General features: G+C 36.9%; 1 protein-coding gene across 1 annotated transcript; it reads right to left on the bottom strand.

Annotated features, from left to right (window-relative positions):
• Positions 1–59: 59 nt before the first annotated feature.
• On the bottom strand, positions 60–23,395 carry LOC112687773. Its single transcript, XM_025560693.1, has 4 exons — positions 22,953–23,395; positions 19,448–19,744; positions 14,397–14,530; positions 60–3,484 (listed from the first exon to the last, which is right to left on the bottom strand). The coding sequence occupies exons 2-4, from the start codon at positions 19,638–19,640 to the stop codon at positions 839–841; spliced, it is 2,973 nt and encodes a 990-aa protein (XP_025416478.1). The 5' UTR covers positions 19,641–19,744; positions 22,953–23,395; the 3' UTR covers positions 60–838.
• Between the last annotated feature and the right edge of the window lie 958 nt (positions 23,396–24,353).

Raw genomic sequence — 24,353 nt, 5'->3', positions numbered from 1 at the left:
TATATATATGTATAAGATTTAGGATTGTTTTTAAAATAAATATTGACACTTGATACAAATTCAGTAGAAACTATTATATATTGTTAATAATGATAACAGTAAAATATTATGTAATAATAAAATCGTTAAGGCAGTATCGCATCAATTTTTGGCGCAAAATGTAATAATAATTCTTTGTTTATTCACTAAATGGTGTGCTGAAATTCCTATTGGATATTATAATATAATATTTTATAACATAAACTTTGGTCTAAATTCAATAGGACGATTCGCTGAAAATCACCTAAAAATATTATACTATATACGTGTAAATATATTGTTTTGGACTTGAATTACATTATATAGAAATCCAAAAAAACCAATCGGTTAGTTAAGTAGATTAAGTGATTCGAGAAAAGAGTTTTTAATCCGATCAGCCTGTGCACACCACATATACCTACATGCATCATTCGGATTCATTCCTTTGTCGCTGTAACACCGTAATCGTCTCAACATGATGTTAGTTAACACATGCCTTGAAAAACGACGACATGTGCGCGTTTGATCCCAAGACGAAAATGAATGTGGTTCAATGCACAACGCGAAAAACGGCTACTCGGACGCGTTCAATAACGACCGATCAATGGTAAGTATATCATAATAACACGGAATGTTTACGATTTGTATAAGGCACCTACGTTTGGACAGAATGTCGTGTAACGGACGTGTACACGTTTAAAAATAGAAAATGAACTAAAACTGTGTAATACAAGAGAACTTGAGCAAGAGAGGGCTTCTCATCGTTTCAAACGCACGTCTCTCGGTCGACCACGTCAACAGTGTCGACCGAGGATTGTTGTCAGGACGAGGCGATGGTGGAACACGACCGGGTGTTCTCGGCGGCCGGCTCGGTCTCAGGGTCGTACTGTTTGTAGTCGGGATCTCTGCGGCAGTAGATGCACGCGAGCACCGCGAACACGACGCCGGCCAGCCCGAGGCCGACCACCGGCAGCCCGTACGACCTGAGCACCTTGAACGACGGCCACTTGGCGTGGCAGTTGAGGTCGGCCTCGTCAACGCCGGACGGGCAGTTGCGGTGGCCGTCGCACCACAGCGTGGCGCTAATGCACGCGTTCAGCTCCGGGCAGCCGTATGCGCACCCGAACCGGCTGGACTGGTTGTGAAACGATTGCGACGGTGGCGCGGGTGACGCATAATGTGCCTTGGTCGACGGTTTGGACACTTCCAGCCATTTGAAGGCCATCGAGCCGGGCTCCTGGGCCACGAACTCCACCAGAAAACTGGGGTTCTGGCGGTCCGCGGGCACGTAACTGGCCCACTCGTCCGAGAACATGTGTATGTTGCGCCGATTGTCGCGCGTGCCCGTCGGACAGATGTGCCGGATCAGCCGGACGGCCCGCGGCCGTAGCGCGTATAGCAGTATGCGGTTCCGCGTCTTGCACGAGGCCACGGACGTGTTGAGCGGCAGGAAGTGGCCCCACGTCTGCACGAACATGCTGTGGTCCGGTTGCGCCTCGAGCAGCCACGGGTGTCCGTGGCAGTACAGGTCGTCGCGGGCCTGCGGCGGGTACGCGAGTTCGATCTCGCCGCCGGACCCGCGGACCCACTGTTTGCGCGGGCACGGCGGCGACCGGAGCACGCGCACGTGCGCGTTAAAGTACGCGTTGGTGAAGTCCTCGGCGATGCCGAGCGCTGGCACACGGAACCGAATCTCCACGCGGTCGGACGACGGGTCGAACGTCACATGGTGCGAGCCGAGCGCGGCCTCCGTGAAGTTCTGGCAGAAGCAGCCGCGCTCCATGCGCACGCCGCGCCAGTACACCTCGGTCACCGTCAACCTGGGACCGTCGCCAGCATCATCACCGCCGCTGCCGCCGCCGTCGTCCACGTTACTGTCGTCCGGCGGGCACGCGTACCTGCCCGTCACCGTCTTGGCCATCATAGGCGTGCACTCCCGCGACCCGAACGAAGCGTTCCGCATGACGATCTGCATCCGGTACCCGGGCTCGGCTTGCAGCCGGTACACGCAGTCCAGGTTCTTGGCACCGCCCCGGCCGTACAGGAACACGTTCCGTGGCTCCGTGATGTCCATCGACTGGCGCACCGTGTACTCGATCACGCACGACCCGTCGTCATTTTCGTGGTCGTACACGCCGCTGTCCACAAACTCGTAATGAAGCCTGAAGCTGTACGGTTCCAGTACGGTGCCAAGCACCGAGTGCACCTGCAGTATAACGCTGGCCGACTTGGACAAATAGCTTTCGTCCAACGTGCACGGTCGTTTGGGTGCTGCCACTGTCGTGGTGGTGTTGGACGTAGCCGCAGCGACGGCCGTCGACGATGCGCCCGTCGCGATGTGCTCGCACAGCCTGGGCGTGTCGCAGTGGTCGCCGAGCAGCGTGCCCGCCCCGTCCCATATGCGCAACCGGGTCGGGCACGGTTTGAACGTCAGGAAGTGGCCGGTACTGCGGTGCCCGTAGCTCTCGAAGTACATCCACACCCGGTCGTCCGGCTGCCCCTGGAACTTGTACGTGCACGTGCTGTTCGGCGGCACAGTGTGTTGCGGGTTCACCAGCACGCCGCGCCTAGACTTTGCCACGGCGACCGCGGGCGAGCCAATGATGAACTCGCACGCGGCCGTCCTCTTGACGTAGTCCAGCGAGTCCGAGTCGACGAACGCTATCTGCAGGTCGAGCTCGAAGCTGCGCAGCCGCGACACGGGCGTGGGCGACGAAAACGTGGCCGGCGAGTTGTGCTCCCACGACTTGAACACCACCAGCATGGACGGTCCGCTGGCCACGACGCGCGGCAGAGCGGGTCCGCCGCAGAACCGCAACAGTACCGGATCGCTCTCGTCCGGCCCGTCGTGGAACACCAGCCGGTCCTCGTTCTCGCTGCACATGTCGTTCACGCGTATGATGGCCGTGCCGTTGGACCTGCTACCCGCCGTCTTGCCGCCCGGGCCGCCCGCCTTGGCCGACGACGGCCGCACGCCGTTGCCCGGTCGCTGGCTCAGCGCCACCATCGCGTGCTTGCACTTGGGCACCACCTTCTGCCGCACCGTGTATCGACACGTCACGTTCCTCGGGTATATTCCCGGGTAGTTGGGCGACTGCAGCGAGCACCGTTTCCGGTAGCACTCGTAGAAGTTCCGGCTGCAGTGCGTGCCCGGCACCAGTTCACCGCGATCCTTGGGCTCCGCCGCCGTGCCCAGCCGCACGGACGCGTGCCGGTTGTCCATGAACCGGAACCGCAGGTCGAATGTGAACGGCAACGTGGTGTACAGCCCGCTGTACGGTATCCGCAGCGTCAGCGTCACCGTGCCCGTCTCGCTGTAGTACACGGCGGGCGCGCTGCCGTCCACCGGTCCCGCGCCGCACCACGAGCCGCCCACGTACGGTCGACCAAGTTCGAGTATTTGCATTTCACCGCCGATGCACTCGCCCAAGTACAGTGTGCCCACACGGAACTCCTCAAAAATGAGCTGAAAAAAAAAAACAAAAATAATTTTTAAATTCAATTCGTCGGGCGGTCCGCGTACTATTATCCTGGTACGTGCACGTGATCGGTCTACCTGTAACGTCTAAGGTTGGAAACATTTTGTGATTTGAGACAAATTATCGGTCCCGTCGCATCTTAGTACGACTCACGGGTCGTTCAAACGCAACACATGTTGGCAAAAACCCTTGCTATAGACCCAACAAAATGGTTTACTACGATCAATACTTTTTAATGATATTTTATCAAAAGGAAAGGGGCTGAAGCTCCTCGAAATTTCAGGAAAAGTTGATATATATCTTAATTTGGAAAATATTAATTGCGTAGGCACTCAATATGCTGTAGATAATACGTTTTGTGATAAAGTTTGGTTATAATTCATAATCAAATCTTACAAAAAAACGTAATCTATTATTTTATTACTTTTTTTTCATTTTAATAATTTTACCATTTCATCGTGTTTTTCGTAATGTGATATTATGTAATCAATCAGCCCTCTTCTACCAAAAAAAAAAAAAAATAAATAAATAAATAAAAAATTCCTAGGTACACTACTATTGTGCTACGATGCTAGTACAGCTGGAGTTATGATATTTTATAACATGTGCAATACGATAAAAACGACAAGCTGCGATTACATTTTACGAGATTTTTATTCAAATTTACCCGTACAGACAGAAACCTATACGCGGACTGAGCCTCGAGATAGACTGTCCGCAATAAACATTTATTCTCGGTAACGATTACGTATTTTAATGGTTAACCTTTTTTCCCCTACGTTGTAAAATCCATCTCCCATTGGATCATTCCGTGCAGCGGTATAAGCCGTATGTCATAACGATCTAAAATCTTGCAAGAATATAATTATTTGTTTAAAATAACAAAAAAGAGAAATCATTAAAAGTGTGCGTTTATTTTTTATTTTTTCATAAATAATTGTTTACAAAGTCTCGGAATTTGAGTCGTATTATATTACTCGTATATAACTACTGCTATACAAAATTCGAACCGAGGCGGTAATAAAAGCCGTTTAGATTAATTATTTACGACGTTTATTTGAGTAAATAAGGACCAAAATAATAACGGGACCTGATAAATAATAAATTCAGGAATATTATACTGTAGGACCGTTTGCTCCCGACTTGGCTAGAACATTAAATCGTTAAAATTTAAAACGACATAAAGTTGGTCAGAGTCAAGTATATAGGTTAAATATTTCAGTCTTTTTCAAGTTGTTCAGTCATCCGATGCCGTAGAATAACAATTCAGATCATAAAAAAATCGGATCAATAAATTATTTCTCTCCGTCTTAAGTAATAATTATGCGTATCGATGATACGCAGTTTTGTGAAATATGAATTTTGGAACTATCTGGTGCATGTGTTTTATGAACTTTTTGACTATGACGGACAATATTTTATCTTTGGAAAATGCCGAACGGTCAATTATTGCGAACATAACATCTCTAGGAAGTTGGAAAATGAAAACCTATTGTTGAGTGTAGAGTGTATAACTATTAAACTGCTACTGTTATCGTGTTACGTTTTGAAACGATAATTTTATTGTTGCATTCAAAAGACCACTTGGAACGGAGCTCGGCTTACACGACATTAATTTCGTTTTCCAAACCAATAAATAAAATGCGCGCATTAATGTAAAATGAACTCCGAGTTCAATTTTAATAACAAAACGTTCAAATGAGGTAGGTTGGTGTTTATTTTATTTTATTTTTTCACTGGCTGCTTTTGTTTTATTAATTTTTTTTCATTCGATTTAATCGCCGCACGTTTTGGTGAACTCGTTGATTGAGAATGTGTTCGAAACGAAAAATTCATTCCAAAAATCCGTAAAAGTTTGCACGCGCGTAATCCGCACAAGTGAGACGATCATGAGCGTGGAATATTTTCATCCGTACAATGTACCTACGTAACTTATGTCACATTTTAAACTTTATGATGAACGTCGGCGGACTACGGTGTTCAAGAGTATTGTTTGAAAAATATCTCTTATCCGATCTCAACCGCCCATAGTGTATAGAAAGCGTAATTACAACGCGAAACTTTTGCCGGACTGCTGAGAAGTGAAAAATAAACGCCCAGATTGAGGCGGTACGGGCGAGCGTGACTACTCGGTTTACGGTATCCATTCGGCGAAAATTCAGATTGCGACTGAAATTATACATGTTTAATACAATACTCGTTTGTGTAACTGAAGCACCCGTTGTTATAATTCACGTGTTGTACACACAAAACAGATTCGTTTGGTTAATGAAAAATGCTTTATCGAATGTGAATTTATTTTCGGTATTAACAATCATGCGAATTGCAACGTAATCGTTTTTACTGTAAATATTTGGTGTGTAAACTTCCGTTCGTACCTAATTATTAAAGTGTTCTTGGCACTTATTGAGAATTAAAAACAAAAAAAATTTCTTAATTTAAAAAAAAAAATGCAGATGTGTAGTACTTTTATATAAAATGTTCCAAACTCCAAAATGTTTCTCAAATAATAAATTAAATGTTTACAAGAAATATGTAAAACTTTTTCCTAACATCTAATAGCATTGATTAAATATGTATATTTAATCGATGCTAATAGGTACCGTGCGCTCTACCGCTTATTATACGCTATTTTACCGTTAATTAAAACGAACAGTAATTTTAATTCTAATTACGGTTGTAATATATAATTTTGCTTTTCATTAAATACGGTTTTAATAAAGCAAAAATTTTTGTTAGATTAAAGTAACTAAATATTTATGACATTTTCAATTAGTTTTATCTAACGTGACCGTTTTCCAATGTAAATAAAAAGTTAGAAAATAAACTTTACCGAAACATTACCAAATTATATTATTCGGTGTCAAGCATTATGTTATTAAATGTTTTTAATACATCACTAAATTATTATACAAAAAGTAACAATAATTTTTTAAGTATAATTTTCCAGTTTTAGTTTGGGTTTAATATTCACTGAGCAATCAAAATTAACTAAAGAATACGTATAAATACTTAAAATATATAAGCGTTAAGATGAACATTACTCAGTGATCGAATGAAACATAATACGCCTACTCACTTCTAATAATAATTAAAAATTAATTAAAGTAAATGTATTTTAACTAATAGTTTTAAATTGTCTTATAAATCTAGCTATAAAGTTGATTCAATATTTATACTAGACACATTAAATAAGAGAAAATACATCACACTTTCGTACTGAAAACTAAAATCTGTTTATAATTAGGGAGAAATTTAAAACTTAATGAAGACTACGACATTGATCATTCTTAGGAGTACTTAACTTAATTTTAAGATGGTAAATGTAGGTACTGATACATCTGGATTTAAATTTAAAATATGATTTTTTTATTATTTTTACTAACAACGTTTTTTTCCATTCAAAGTATATGCTCAATTATTCTTTCTACTCAATGGAATCTATATGCTTTGTTTATAAATATATAATTGTTTAACTGTCTATATGGTTAGTATATTTAATGTGTATTATGCAAATGTATATTTATTATCAATTCACTCATAATTTAGAAGGTATTAACATTTTTTCGAGTAATAAAATGCATTTACATTTTATGTTTATTATAAATAGACTACAGTTAGTTTTAAAACTTTGGGTGAAACGATTCAAATAAAGTGATTCACCCATGAATAATTATTAAATCTGTAAGTACTTATTTCATATTTTTATATATTATTATATTACATAATGATTCTAATTTTTATTACGATAATTTGTTTATAACTTGATTTAATTTTGAAAGAACTCTGAGAAAAAATTGATTAAAAATATTAGGTACTTTAAATTCTGGCAGATATTTTTTTATAATTCAAAGTAAGTTATCGTTATTACTTTGGAAATTTTAAATTATTTATTCGAACACTACTAGTCTTTTAAATTATGATGAGATATTAAAGAAGTTTCGTTTTCAACTTCACCATACTTACATAAGTAAATTACATTTATTCTCTACTATTGAAGTAATTGTATTTTACGTTTATAATGGGTTTTAAAATAAAACGTGCTTTCAATCAAGTTTTTCGAATAATAAATGTTTAAGACAAAATTGATTAACATTGAACAACTATCATTCTGTATATTATCTGATGATTTCTTTCTTTATTTTGTTATCAATATTTTTACTACACAATCTATAATATTTATTTTATAATAAGCATAAGTGAGGTAGAGATGATGCAATCGTTGAAAATTGTTGAGTGAAGGAGCCATCCATTAATGGTACATCGATGTGTTAAGATGGTTTTAATCACTCAGCTAGTAGTTTACGATACCATTTACATTTAAGTCGCCTTCTAGGGTCATCGGGAATGGTAGGAGTTAATTGGTCGGTAATGAGAGGGTTTGGCTGATTTTGTAAACGGGAGTGAAATCTTTTTTAGGAAGTTTCAGCGACTTTTTGAATAAAAGGGATAGAGATCTTGGTGGATTGAGTGATTAAAGACATAAAAGGCACTATGAAGATTTGGTGAAAACATATAAATTAAACATTTTGAATACGATTTAGATTTGAAGGTTCGGCTGAGCCCTAAAGTTGGATACCGTAGGTCCATAGATATGGGTTTGAATAATAATTTGTATAGCAGGATTTTGTTGTTTAATTTGAGGTGCTTTGAGGTTAGTAGAAGTCTAAGTTTTCGGAATCTGTTGTTCAGGGTTGTGCATTTCTAATATGGGTTGCTTAAGTAAGTCGGTGGTCAAGGTACAAGCCAAGGTAACGAACATTATGAATATATGGAAGTGGGATGTTGTTTAAGTATATAGGGGGGGCAGTCTTTATGTCTGAGTGTAAATGTACAGTTTTGTGATTTAGATTGATTGATTTTGATCTCCCAGTATTTGTACCAGGTTTCTAAGAGATGTAGATGCTGTTAGATTAGATCGGAGGCCATGACGGGATCTGATTGAAGATCTATGATCGCTTTATCGTCGGCAAAGTCAGCCATAATAATGAAAGGGGTGATAGATTGATCAGAGGTAGATAAATTAAAGAGTAGGGGTGCAGCTACTGCACTTTGGAGAACTCTAGCTCTGATTAGGATAATTTTTAATATTTCTAGAATTAATTTTACTGCAAAGTATCCATCAGCTAGATATAATTTAAAAAATTAGATAATAGTATGGGGGAGGAGAGTTTCAATTTAAAATAAAAGACCAGTGTGCTAAACTCTGTCAAAGGCTTGGGGCATGTTAAGAAATGAACCAGGACATATTTGTTATTTTTTCTAGTGTATAAGAAATTTTGTCAAGAAGTCGATGAATTTGTTGGACTGTGAAATACTTGTTCCAAAAACCAAATTGGTGGTGAAGTAGTTTTGATTCAATAAGTGGTATTATGCGTTTAAGTATAAGTTTTATAAAAAATTTGGAGAAAGTGATAGAACACTGATGAGCCTGTATGAGCCTAGAGAATCTGGAGGTTTTCCTGATTTAGGAATCATATTGATGATAGAGAATTTCCCCAAGACTGGGATGTATGTTAGTCCAAATATAAAGATGAAATATGTTAAGATGAGAAGAGCTTTTTTTTAGTAGCTGGAAAGCAACTTCAGCAGTGATAAGATCATAGCCTGGAGTTTTATGCCTGAGAGATTTTTTCATAAGATACTCCACATACATCACTTGAGTTGCTCATTTCATCAGATTCACTTATTTCGAGTCTAAGAAAAATTAACAATAAAAAATCAACCACATTATGTGATGAAACAAAACTGCTTGTATGTATTGAAAGAGATAATAAAGAGGATGTTTACATTAACGAGAAAAATAGTGAAGATGAATTTATGGAGTACGAATAATTAAATTGAAAACAACTAGCATATTATGAACATTTGTATATTAAAGCGTTAGATTACTGTATAAAAGAACTAAATCATAATTAATTTACTGTATAACAATTAAATAAAATATTTAATACTTTTTTTTTTTGTTTGCCTAAGTCACAAGATAGTAAAAATTACCATGAAAATATTTTTTTCAATTTTTTTTTTTTTTTGGACCATTGTGCACTCGGATGGAAGAATTATGGATAGTGCAAGTTTTAAGAAGTTTTCTATTTTATGAATTTTGGTAGAGAGAAAAATATAATGCGGTTGGAAGGTTTGTGAGAGATGTTGGAAGAATATGTTAACTTTTTCTGAGTCTTTATTAGCCTATTAACCGTCTAATTTTTTCAGATGAGAAACTGGAGATTGAGTGCGAAGAACTTTTCTAGTGTTTTTCTAAAGAGAGTTATCGCTAGCATATAGTGCTGTTAAGTCGTGTGCGCATTTTTTCCAATCTGATTGATGCAAGAGCTTTTTAAGTTTATTGAATTAGTTGCTAAAGGTATTAGCGTTTATGAGATGGGTATTTCGACATTAGCCAAATAGCTCGAGCACGCCGATTTTTAGTAATTAGAGATAAAACGTGCAAAAGAAGATTTGTTTGGAAGATTTTTTGGGGGGGCAGGCGAAGGAAAGGACCAAGCTTTTTCTTATATTGATATTGTAAGAGTGTTTACTGGTTCATCTATATTATTAGGAGATTTAAGGCTGATCTTCAAATTAATTTGATAACTTAAGGATGGTTTGAATATTTTCCAGTCAATTCGACCTCGGATAAGACTGGGTTTGTTTGGTTTATAAAGAGACGTCGAATAAATTATAAGAAGTATTTGAGAATTATCAACATCATGGGCAGTACCATCCGGGTGTTGTGTTTTGTTGATTTTTAAAAATTATGATTTTAAAAAATTAATTTAATTTTGTCGTAATAGTAATATGAGTTTCAGAAATTAAAGCAATGCTATTATTTTGATTTGTAATATTTCTTAATCATTCATTTCTGTGATTGTTAAGGCCGTTAGAATACCAAGTTAGAATAAAGAGAGAATAAGTGGTTAGATTATTATTTATAATTTTTTTGTGTTGATTATGGCTGTGAAAAACAATGGTGAGAAGAGATTAGAGAGGATTTATGATGACTTTAAATTCGTCAAGAAAATTAAGGTTTAGAAGATCATTGGTGTTAGTGGAAGTTGGATCTGAGTTAGGATGGTGACCCTTAATAGCTTTAACATACGTACGTTGAAATGTGTGACACCCACTTGATTGTTGGTTGTGATGGGTAGCGTTGTCGTTAAAGATTTGATTCGATGAGTGGATTTCTTGAGGTGCTCTGCTTTGATACTTGTGCTGCTTTTGGATGAGTTTCTTGTGTATGGTACATCCTTTATAATTAGCCTCCTTCGCATAGGGCACATTTTTACGGGAGAACAGAAGGTTTATTACATGTTGAGGTTGGATGATTTTCACCACATTCGACACATTTTAGAGAATGGGCACATTAGGATCTAATATCACCATACTTGGATTTTTTGTAGGGTTTTTCTATTTTGACTATTGTATGTAGCAATAAGGTTACAGAGACGATTTTTGCATTGTTAGAGTCAGGCTCAAGGTCCACAAATAATAGAGGCAAAGCCTTTTTGGTTTGAAAGTGTAATATATTTGTTATATTTTTAACAGTATGTTCTATTTAATCAATCGCATAGGATATACTCGTATCTTCCACCAGAGTAGACGAATGAATATTTTTAATGACTATTCTGAAAGGCTTATCCGGATTTAAATAGCTGTGATATTGTGACTTAATATTTTTCAGATAAGTTATTAGTACTCTAGTGGTATTCGAAATTGACTAAGCCTCTAAATGTGAGTATTATGTCGACTGCCGAAAACGTCATTGTCTCAAGTTATCTGTTCATTATCTTCAAAGACATAGCGATCGGGAGTGATAAATTGTATAGATTTATTTAAGTTAATTGTTAATGGTGTATACGGTGGAGAGGAGGAAGTCGATGATAGTGCTGATAGTGTTTTTTTTTTTTTAGATTGCGTGTTTATATTGTTGACGATTTTATTATTTATGATTTTAATTGGCAAAACAGTTTTATCGGGTGGCATTGCGCCGTTTTATTATTAAAGTCTAAAGATCATCGTAATTTTTAGAGCCTAGGAGTTGGTTTGGTTTAAATTGGTTATAATAGTTATAATTTTAATTGATATGGATATATTTACTATTCGTTGTTTCTTAGATTTTTTCTGGGATGGTTGATCCAGTACAGTCGATTGGAGAAATAAGTCACTAAAAATTAAGAGCCGTGTCGATTGTTATCAAAAATATCTAATTCCGTTAAGAATTAAAAACATTAGATTGTTAATAAAACCGGAGCGACACATTTAGGTGTGCCATAAGCAACGTTGCGATGGCGAGTGATGATTTCTACGAACGATTTAAAAATATTTCTGTTTGTACATTCTACTTTAAGACGTTTATGCTGATGTATTTTACTATTGGAATATCTTATTTTCACTCCTATTTTGTTAAAACCGTTTTTATGAAAATAAAACTACGACCCAACATTTTCATATAATATATAAATATAATAATAAATAATATATATATATATTATAAATATAATTTATTAAAAATATCCAAATTATTATTTGTAGATTTTTCAGTTTTTTTATAACAATATTAAACTTATAACAGTTGTAAAATTTATTTCAAATATTAAGACAGAAACGAAATTATGTACGATAAATCCAATATTTTTAATTTAATATATAGAAAAAGATTTATTTCACAATTTAGTGGTTATATTTTTTTTAAAAAGTACACGTTAACAATTTATATATTTAGCAAAATGTTGTGCTCCGTACCAAATAAATCGATTTTTTAATACATTTATTTAGTTTTTTTTCTAATTATAATAAGAAATTACTTCACCATAGCTTACTAAACAATTACCATCCCTACATCCACTAGCTCGTATTTAAGATTTTGTTCAAGGATAACAATAATTATAGTAATTGTAATAAGTTTTGTCAAGTCATTATAATTTATAAATGCTATAATTTTTAATAAATTTGGTTTTATAAGCTTCAAATCTTTCAAGATACAAATCTATGTCATAATCATAAATAGTATTCTTTGCATTTTACATTTTGAAACACAACTTTCTAGAGCCTTCTATATTTTATGTACTAAACATACATATGCCTGTGTAGATAGTGTGTAAATAAGATTACATTAAAAAATATGCTTTAATTAATGGAAAATGAACTATTATATAAATTTTTAGCGAATTAGAAATAATTAATTTAAACCCGTAAATCCTATTAGGCTTTTTTAAGTGCTCAAATACATTAACGAATTTTCGCACATAAATACAACAACGTCTAGAGCAATGGTTTTGAGATGACATAATTTACACACACACACATATATTTATAATGCTGACCTGTTTATGGATAACAAACGGATATACATTGTCGAGGCAGTAGAACTTTATTCTTTTCAGACAATGAAAGTTATGCCACAAAAAGAATTCTCATGAATAATTTATTGTATGTATAAACGAAAGTAAGAACTTAAAACCTTTGTATGGAAAATTTTAGGCTACTTACACTTAAACCTTTTATATTTGTATATTATTATTTCAATTTTAACTTATTACACTTATGTATTAAACATCAGATGATTAACATTTAACAAATGACTTATTGCAAAGAAAAAAAATTATTCAAACTCTGAGAAAAATTACCATAAAAAAATAAATATTTTCTTCATACCTTAATGTTATACATCTACGGTTTTGCTCATTTTGTTTACTGAATTGGTTTACATTACATTGAACTATATTCAAAACTGTACCAATAACACCTATTAGTTATACACAAAACCGTTTTGACTATGCAGGGGCCCTTTTAGATGCAAGTCCGATTATTATTACACATTACCTGATAATTTCCAAATTATAACAAATGTTTACAATTCGAAACGATATTTTTAGATTTACTTCTTTGTTCAAAAATATATCAATAATATTATTTTATCATCGAAATATAATAATAAATATCCTTATAACCGTCTGTTACTGTACCTACGTCGATAATTTGTTAATCAAATTTATCGCTAAAAAAGTAATCGTCTTATTTATAGCATTTGAAATTTGAGTTAAATATTATTTTTTATTTTAAATTACAACTTATTATTTAGGTCTGACAGTAAAATATTTAGTTAAGATAGGTTGCACTAATATTTTAAAACGTTAATATGTAAATTATACTTCTCAGAGTCTCCGTCAATCAAGGTTCCTCGGCTCATGCCCTACATGCTCTTAGGGTAAAGACGGCATTTACTACACGTAGATATTTTTAAAAAGTAAAATATTTTTATTTTTTTTTATATCAAACGGTCTATCTTAAATAATAATTTTTTTTTTTTAGTATTTAATTATCAAAATAATTTATAAAGATACACAATTTAAATTTAATAAAAACATTATTTCTTGTAAAAGAAATGATTTATCTTCATACAACATAGTGATTCACTTTAGTAGACAATAAAGCTTAGAATTATTCAACGAACACAAATTTATACAATAAAATATACTTACACAATCACATTTAATTTAAATGTGTTGTACAATACTATACCAGATTAAGTTTAATCATAATAATGTTTTGTAAAAATAACAGAATATCGATCTATTTTAGAGCGAAAAAATGGTGGCATAGACATGTGTTTTTTTTCTACCCCTGAGTTTAATTAAATTAAAATCTCGTGTATGTACGAAAATAGTATATTTTGTCTAGTTACATTATTTTTTATATATATTAAATATATATATATGTAATTTTGAACTAAAACTCAAAACACGTTATTTGTAACGAAAAAAAAAAAAGTGTTTAATGAATGAGCAAATAATAGAAACCACAGAACGAAGTACTTTTTTTTTCTCGAATAATTTATACGAAATGTAATATATAGTATAACACATAATAATAGTGTGTGCACAATACTATAATACTTACTTCAACAAAGTCTCCATGTTCTTGTCCGCTTGCGGTAAAACTCAAGTGACACAAAAACGGTCTTTCTTTTTGTAATTTCTTCACGCTCAGTCTATACGAATTTCCCACTTCGCCGTAATATGTTCTATTGCACGCTGCAATATAATATTTCACATGTATATAATGTTTCAATGGTTAGGTTAACTATATATATATAACTATTGAACAGACACTTAGACGTAGAGGTACGTTATATATAATACATTTTAGGTAGGAGGATTGGAAGTTGCATGCGGGTGATACGTACCTAAAATGAGTATTATACGATATGCATCAACAGAGCTCGCAAGTGCCACGGACGCATGTATTCAATTTTTTACTCTCATCCCCTCATAATAATTATCACTAATTAGGCGAGAAACGAAAAACTTATGTGTGTAAATTAATTATACCAAGGTTGTCGGAATTCGTGGTTTAAGCTAAAATTTCAATTCTAAATAGCGTGTTTGTTGTACTAAAAAACATAAAAGAAATAAAAATGTGATATATATATATATATGTATCATATATACACATAAATAATTTATATGTATACATACACGAAAGGGATTACGGGTGTGTTTTTAAGACTAGGGTGAGTCAAAAATACTAATTAGAGTGAAAGAGTGGTAGGCGCCAGTCGCATAAGAGTACTTCTGCTTGTGTTCATTCTATACCATATACATATGAATGTATTATATATATATATTATACTGTGAATAGTAGTGAGAAAAAAATGTAGACACAGAAATAAGATTGATGGGTGTTTACACTCGGCAAAGCTTTATAGTAATCTCAAGAGCACTTTTTATCAAAAACAGAGCCTTTTTCTTCTTTTCGGCTTATATAGGTAAGTTAGGTTTTTCTTTTCATTTTTTATAAAAATCTCCCTTGTTATGTAGGTATTTCCATAATACTAAGTGTCATATACTAAACACTTGTAGAGCCGTGATATTTTACCCACATTATTCTGTATAGCGTATAAACATGCATCTTTACTCGTTGGCTGGTAATACCACAATGTCAACGTATCATGTAATAACTGTTTTTAGTTAAGTAATTACTTTAAAACAAGATTTTATTAACCAATGACCGTTTTAATAAAAATTCATTACTAATTAAGGATTTTTTTTTATTGCTAGATGTTAGTTATTCACAATAGACAATTCGTCTATTTATTTTATTTATTTCTGTTTTAATTCAACCAATACTTTATGTTTCATTAAGATTTAAAAGAAAACCCGAGTGAAACTATCAGGGGTGTATTTAGACTTACTTCTGGGGGGGGACTCAAATTTTTTCTTTAATTCAGGCTTGAAATTTACAAGTAAAATTTTTGGTAATATTTATATTAGGTGAATCCTTAATATTTCTGTTTTTTTTTTTTTAATCTAATGCCGGATCCACTTAAAATGGTCTTTTAAGTAGTTCTTTTTTAACACCTATCTGTGTATCGAAAGTTTCCCTTGTATTTTATTTAATTTTTCACTAAATATGGACTGGGTCTTCAATCAAAATAATATATATTATTTATCGTTATGGGACACATAAACGTTATAAGCAATCGAGCGTTTAAACGTTATATAAATATAAACGTTTAAAAAAATTTCCGTTTACCGTTATTGACAATTAAAACGTTATGAAAAATTTAGCGTTTTACGTTATTTAAATAAGTGTAAAATTTGAAATGTTTTTAAATGTAGTAATACTATAAAAAAAATCATAATTTTTGTTTCTTAATAAAATACACATTACTTATATAAAAATTGTCTTGGTCTAAAAATTCTCGGGGGGGGGGGGGGGGGTTACCCCCGTCCCCCCCTTAAATACGCCACTAGAAACTATGAACTATATTATAACAACAATTTTTTTCAAACGCACACCTCTTTGTAGAAGGAAAATTGCGTCGCCCGACGTTTATAAGAAAAGTAATAAACAATTTATACATTTTTACAGCTCTCCTTTCGTACAATTAAATGCATAAGGAATAAAATATAACGGACCGGACCGCATCGTAAATCTTGAATTTTCCAACTTGATCAATTTTATAGTGATATCTATTGCAAATGGTTATTAGTCTCGTTAATTCAGTAGATATCACGGAACTTTAATCCCGCGCAATGCACGTCGTTTTTAAAACTTTAATATTATTTGAAGTATTTGCTAAGAATTTTTTTTTTTTCAATCGAAACCGCGTTTGAATAGTACGCTTAAAAGTATGACAATTGTCATTTAAAATACAGTTTGCACGCACAATCGTCAATCGTACTACAACGCCTATACAAGTATTTACGTTTGGAAATCAAATCATGCTGCGCAAGGGGAAAAAACAAAAAATAAAATTATTTAAACGCACGTGATATCGACACCCGGATCGTAGGAGTATGTATTTTTTTATTCGAAAATCGCTTTATATCACTCAGTCATCGTATATGAGTAAATGTGTGAGTAGACAATGTACAAGTATTCGGTATATACATTTATTATACGATATACGTACGTATATACACGCACATTGACATTGGCAAAGAGGTACTTCAAATGCTAAATCGTTTCTGAGTTTTCCAAGACGAGGGTTGGGTTATGGTGGTGAGTCATGATACGGATTGTCGTAAAAGAATATATATCCCGTTTTTCACGGTTTTTTTGGCGAAGACAGGGTGACAATTTGTTTAAATGCTATAACTTTTTAGTCTTGCTTCTTGGATGCGCCTGCTGATTTGTACGTCTATCACGCCATTGCGGTTGTATGTACGCAGACACGCAAAATCAGCGATTGGAAAAATAATATATATGATACTGTTTTATTAAAAATTGTTGATGTAATGATTGTCGGATGTTTTAGTATTCTGTAGAACTTAATAAAGTCAGCAATCACACGGCCATACAAATCATGCATTATATAACATAACCTCTATATTGCATACAAATTGATTGTTCAGGTAGACTCACTAACTTTCTTTGATTTTCAATATTCTGATCCTATCAGTGGCGTATCCAGGATTCAATTAACGAAGGTGTTGTAAAATTGAATAGACTAGTACTCGTGTAGGGCAAATTATATTGTAAGTTTGCAATTTGTTGAAATACCATAAAATACGGTCGATTGGGTTGTATTCTAACACCCATATCACTCCTCTCCCTAAATACGCCCCTGGATCCTATTGAACTGCGAGCATATATTTTGTACAGGGTTACGTTTACGTGCAGTTTTATCTGTAATGGCAGTTCTCAGACGAATAATCACGGTATACGTAAATGTTAGATTTCAATATAAATGCGCAAATTTTTATTCTTATCCGATAAAGCAATGACCGTGCAACAAACAATCGCATGCACTGTCCCGATCGAACAGGTGATGAATTCTCGAATAGTTTAACGTATACCGACTACAATGCATGACGGTTACTTGAACACGGAACAAAAACGAGTTATCTACTCTCTGTATTTATTTCGAGAAATATAAAAAACATTTATTTCCGATGAGGTTTTCCGACTTTTCGTCCGTATCGTTGTTTGCGATCTCTCGGCGTATAAATGAGATGATTTTAATCAATATTCTTCAATCGACGTGAATTCCCGATGGTCTCCGGAAGACGCGTCTCTGTGAATATTGCTGGTTAAAATATCCTACTACAAACGTTTTGACGACGAATCGATGTAATCGAATTTCACGCATAGCAATGAAAAAATAATTGATGCGTTGTAAGCACAGTACAATAAAATGGAGAGCTCATACGAAATGCTTTATAGAGTACACAAACACAACTATATTCCATACGTGTACATTGTATGCAGGGACGTGATCCGGCATTTATATCGGAGTTGTCGGTCGCTGCAGCAGTTATTCAAATCTCACGGGCGAGCAGTAGAGTTATTATAATGCGTTTCGATTTAATTCAATATTTGTTAAACGAAAATTATGTGCGCGTCGTGTTGTATATGTCGTAGACATATAGTCAAATCATACTGTCTATAGGGTATATAGTATACTCATACTATCATTTACGTCAGAGGCGGCCAAACTTTTTTTCGGCCACGATATACTAAAAATATACTTCACCTTTGAAGATCGACTTTCTTGGAAAATTTTTTTTTATAAACCAGAATTAAAGATAAAAACTATACGGATAAAATTTATCGAAAATTTGTTCATAACCACCACGATTAATTTTCGAGCACGTAGCCTAAGAATAAATTCTAACATGATCGACTCTGAAATCGTCCGCGATCGACCGTTTGGCCGCTCCTGATCTACGTCTATCACATCTAATTAGTTATTACCTGTATATATTTATGATTTTATTTTTAAAACATTAGTAATAATGAACATGAAATTAAACATATTATTTCATATATCAACGTGTTTTACATAATACATTGCTTATTTATTTATAAAATATCAATAAATAACTGATAGAAAATATATTTAAATTTTTAAAATAATACACAATGTTTTTTTATTATTTGCCTGACATGAAATAGGCATTTAATCATATTCTTAGTAATTTAATTAAATTACTAGGCATTAAACTTTATTTGATTTGACTATATGCCTATGACATATATACTACGTCGAAAAATTGAATTTCGGGACAGCGGGGATCGCGAGACTTTGCGGAACCCCCGTAGCACTGTTACGAAGCGTCTGTACGTCATGTGTTAATTCGCATCGACGAAAAGTGGTTTTTCTCCAATGCCCTCCGCCTCTCTTTCCTTTGCGTTATATTTTGCGTCAAATTCGATTACGATGGATCGAACGAAATGACTACAACAATAATTGAAACAACATCTCGCCGCCACCCTCGAGCAGTACATACATAATATAATAACAATAGTAATAAAATATCGTAAAAAAAAAAAAAATGGAAAGTTCACGTACACGTAGCGAGGGTTGAAGTAAGAGAGAAGAGGTGGAAGGGGGTTAACAGTGCCCGGACCAATAAAACAAAAATATTAGTCTTTTCACGTTAAAAACTGCGTGCACGGGGTACAATGAGGCGCGCACACATCCGCTTCATCGTTATGCGTACCTGTGCAGTACAGTGGCTCGTCGGACCTGTCGGGACAGTCGTACTTGCCGTCACAGTACTCGTCCAGCCGCACGCATCCGCCGTTCGACTTGCACATGAACTCGGATATGCGACAGCACAGCGTCAGCCTGGCGGTGCAGATCAATAGTGCGGCCGCCAATCCGCCTATCGCCGCGGTGCTACTGGCCGCCATGCCTGCGGCTACCGGTGCTCCGTAGCCGCGCTCTTACGTCGGCGCTACTGTTGATGCTGCTGATGCTGCTGCCGACGCCGACGGTGATCGAACACGCTGTATACCTGCATCCGACAAAACAAACAAACGTGTTCGGGATCAAGTGAGACGCGGTGTAACGCCCGATCAAGGGCGGCTCCAGGGGGGGGGCTAGGGGCCGCACCCCAAAGCCCGTGCCGTATTTATAAAAAAAATTTGTATTGTTAACAAAAAATGCATATTATAATATGGACTATTATACGACACGCACAAGTATGTAGATAGAGCCATAGATATTCTAGATCAAATAGATCGTATTATTGATATTTTTGCCAATTTTAAAAATGAACGACTTGAATTTATGCTGTAAAAATTGTTGTTTTCTTTTTGTTATAAAATTTTGTAAGATTATAACTTACCCCCTTCACCCTCTAACCAAGGCTCTGGAGCCGCCCCTGCGCCCGATCTCCTTTCGAGTTTGTATGATATGCGAGTAGAGACAGAGTGCAAAGTGCACGGACGTGAAAAACTTCGTCTAAACTAGTATAACATTACTTATACCATTGTTGTTGTAACACTGATGGTCACGACATGTATTATTTTTTCAACCCGATGTTGGCAAACCGTGTGTTCGTCACTCGAAACGACAACTGTGTTGTTATCTGCTCATCGTGCGCCAATATACAATAGGATTCGTTCGAAACGGGTTAAAAACGTAATACGTTACACGTTTACTCCTACGCGTTCAAAACCGACAAGATAAAAACCACATTTTCTTCCCCGTTTCTAATACCATAATGTCTAACCTAACCGGTAAGATACATTGCAATGTAATGTATTGCTCAGTGTAGTTGCGAAATGCTTCTGGATCCACGTGCACCAACGTTGTTGAATGATGTTCGAAAAGTGTTTTTTACTTTATTTCTTTCGTATTATACGTGCACAACATCCATACAATACGTCGTACGTGTTACGATTAAGACCCCGATCAGGTACATCTGACTCGTCTACACGAACGTAATAACCACCGCATACGCTCGTAACCTAGCGTATATTAATTGAACTCGTCCGTTCGGCTAACACCATGTATTCCGATCGGAAGTGTTACAATAACAACGGTACAACAATACTGATTTCAGCGAAGGGTATACTTGATACACTCTCCGCGTATACCAGCGACCCGGCTTTTACACGACACATGTGCGAGTACAGAATGCGTGGATACCGTGATGGGACGAACGTTGCACAGGTGTCAAAACGCGCGTTTGTCATCGCGATAAAGGGATTGTTATTATTAATGGCACCGCGGGAAATTCGGGATACCACTCGCAACTATATGCGTGCGCGCCTCCCTGCCGCGAGATACAATACACGCACAATATGTACGTACACACACACATATATATGTATATATACGTTCACTGTATATATGTATATATATTATACTCCGTAATAGCGTTTTATGTATACAATATGTACGTATTATGTGTCGAAGGACAGTGCGGCGCCGGAGCCGAACCGATGATGGGGGAGAAGCGCGGCGACGGAGGTGATGAAAAAAAACGATTGTAAATTGGCTGTTCCACCCCCGTCGCCAACCGCCAAAAGACGATTTCGGAGTCTTGGAAAGACGAGAACACGACACATGTTCTCGTGCGTTAGTGTGTGTATGTGTGTGTGTGTAAAATTGTCGTAGCGCAAAGTAGCGTGCGAGTGCGGTGTGCTCATTCGAGAGAAACCCTCGTCGCCATACACAGCGTTTGACCCATATATTCCGGGCACGCGCTCGACTCGGCGTTAGGCTCCACACACATACACATGCTACAAGCACACACACGTACATAACAACCCTTATTCTTCACCCCACCACAGTACCGCACCTGGACCCACTGGTGTTTTGTGTATATACGACTACAACGTGGGCGGAAGGAACACGAAAATCTGCTGACTGTTCGTGTCATCCTTTCATATTTTTTATTTTCACTAAACGCCCCCTCACTCGCGGTTGTAAAAATAATATATATATTTGTGCGTGTGTACGCGCGCGTAAGGGACGGTGACGTGTTATATCGCTGTTTATGACGACGTCCCCGCCGCGATCGTTATCACGTTCTAGGGAAACACGCGCTCGGATGTACGCGTCACGTATTTAAGGGATCTCGTCCTCGCGCTGATTACGCAGAACACGTTATACCCCTACTGAAGTTACGCACAATTTTACCACGATACATATCTAGGTATCCAGCAACTAGATTTTTTTTTACACGCTTTGCACGAATAAATTATGTCATTGTAATACTAGCTCCCACTCATCTTCACCGTCTATTTTTTATTTTTTATTTATTTTTTCTCCTATTCTTTCTGTCCCTCATTTTCTCGCCAATTAGACGTAACGATTTACTGTTGTCGTCATCAGCCACAATAATTGATCCGATTCGACAACGATATCTGCGGAAATTAGGACCTCGCGTAAAAACCCAAGTACATATATGATACATAGCACGCGTGACCGACAATACGTTCGCATTGAAACTTTATAAGTATCGCACAAAATATGACACTCTATTGTTGCGAGAAAGCGCCAATTTCCCGACGGAATAATCGAAAACGCGGTCGTATTGTTGTTATCACCATCACCGCACCCGTTAAACGCGTCTATATGAATACACATTCACACAATCGTCGATTTGATACACCCAATAATGTTAATAATAATAATATTATGTGTGATCGGATAGATCATGTAACGTATTATTGTGTAGTTATAAACGTTATAATTTTTATACGTGTAATACGCGTACTGGTAGCTGCAGTTTTTCGGATCTGAATGCCGAAGAAAAAATGAGGTCACCTTTGTCGATTGTAATATTAGTGCGCACTGATCAGCTGCACGTACGCGTGTAAAAGTCCGAAATAAATAAAAATCGAAAACAATAAAAATAATTGTGGTTATATCTTACACCACTTATTATCATATTTTGTATCATCTAAAACAGCGATTCTCAAATCGAGGGTCGCCAATTTATAAAACAACTGGTAAGTTGTTTTTTAAATATCTTCAGGATTATCATTGTTGAAAATTACAATTAATAAAACTTAAATATAATCAATAAAAACGTTATATTAATCATACTAATCATTTTAATTTATCACTGCTTCTTATTATTGTCATAATAAAAAGGGTCGCTCAAAATCTTGGTTACATTATAGGGGATCCCGGCTTCGGCAAAATCGAGAATCGCTGGTCTAGATACGAAACCGTTACAATACGGTATAATACTGCGGTATACGTACCCGTGGATAGTAAATATGATGATGTTGATGTGACCGTAGACACGCATACAACATGTGTACGACGGAATCGCGTGTTCTCATCCCTTAATGATTATACTCATCGGTGATGGCGTACTCGTTACCAATTCTAGATGCGTAGGGACAAGAGGAGGAAGAGGAGGAGGAGGAGGAGGAGGAGGCGGCGGCCGCCAGATCAACAAGGTCTATGTGTCCCGGTTGCGAACGACGAGCGGAAAAACGACCGTAGTGACGGTGACGAAGCGATGACGGCGCTGCTGCAAGTGCCGACGAACGCGGCCGCGGTCTAGGGCAGTGATTTCGAACATGACGGCGACACACGTGTAACGGTCACGGGTCGAATGGCACTGCTGCTGCCGGCGGCAGTGGCTGCGGCGGCGGCGGCGTCGGCGGTCGAATTGTGGGGATTTTCCGCGGCGCGACCTGGGAAAATGACGACCGTTTGTGCGCGCCCACCGCGCCGCTGCCGCCGACGTATTTTCGATCCCGTCCGCCGAAGCGGCCGCCACCGCCTATGCCACCGCGCCAACGGCACAGCCTCGAAATGTTTCCGAAAAATCCGTCTACTCGTCCTCTTACCCCCGCCGCAGCCGGTATACAATCCATCCCGTTCGTATGGCGTTATTATGCGCTTACAAGTGAACGGTTATTCCACATGACTGTAAATCATGTCGTCTCTAAACTGTGTGCGATTTATAAAATTATACACCACACCTATCGCGTTGGATATTGTATTTATTTATTTTTCTTTTCATCCCCGTATAACGTATAATGATATGATCCGATTACTGCGGCTGGTGTGCGCGTAACGATAATCCACGTATAAGCGTGTTGAGTTGCCGTATTCGCATGACGTTTAAAAAACTTGCTAAAAATATTCAATACATATATCAATACATATTATGTTTAGCGCGTGACAATTTATTATCAAATATCATTGGAAACGGTACGTGGATTGTATCGCACTAGAATAATGTTTCCATAATATTTTGTAGAACCAAGAGTACCGGTATAATATTATTATATTATAGGCGTGACGCGCAGCCATGTGTGCGCGAGATTCGAAAAATGTAAAAATGTTGTTATGACAGTATTCGTTTAACTTGTAATGTTTTTCCTTCTACTATGTGTTACAATATCAACGGCTTTACAATATTTCGAGTTATACGAATAGGTGGCAATGCCTGAGCGAGCAAGTAAGAGCATCGACCGTTCTAGGAAGTCGGTGGCGGTCGATAAAAAAGTAGGTAATATCTATTTCTCCATTGTTCCATAACGAGATCCAGGTTTTTGGAAGATTACGACTTTTGAATGTTAAATAATGTTAAAAATATGTGTAAATCCGTATTTGAGCACTTGCAATAATAATTCAGAATTTCCGAA

Source organism: Sipha flava, unplaced genomic scaffold, assembly GCF_003268045.1.
Source record: "Sipha flava isolate LNK unplaced genomic scaffold, YSA_version1 360_pilon_pilon, whole genome shotgun sequence".
NCBI classification, from domain to species: domain Eukaryota; kingdom Metazoa; phylum Arthropoda; class Insecta; order Hemiptera; family Aphididae; genus Sipha; species Sipha flava.
Note: the sequence above shows the minus strand (reverse complement) of the source record. Positions and strands in the feature narration are given on the sequence as shown.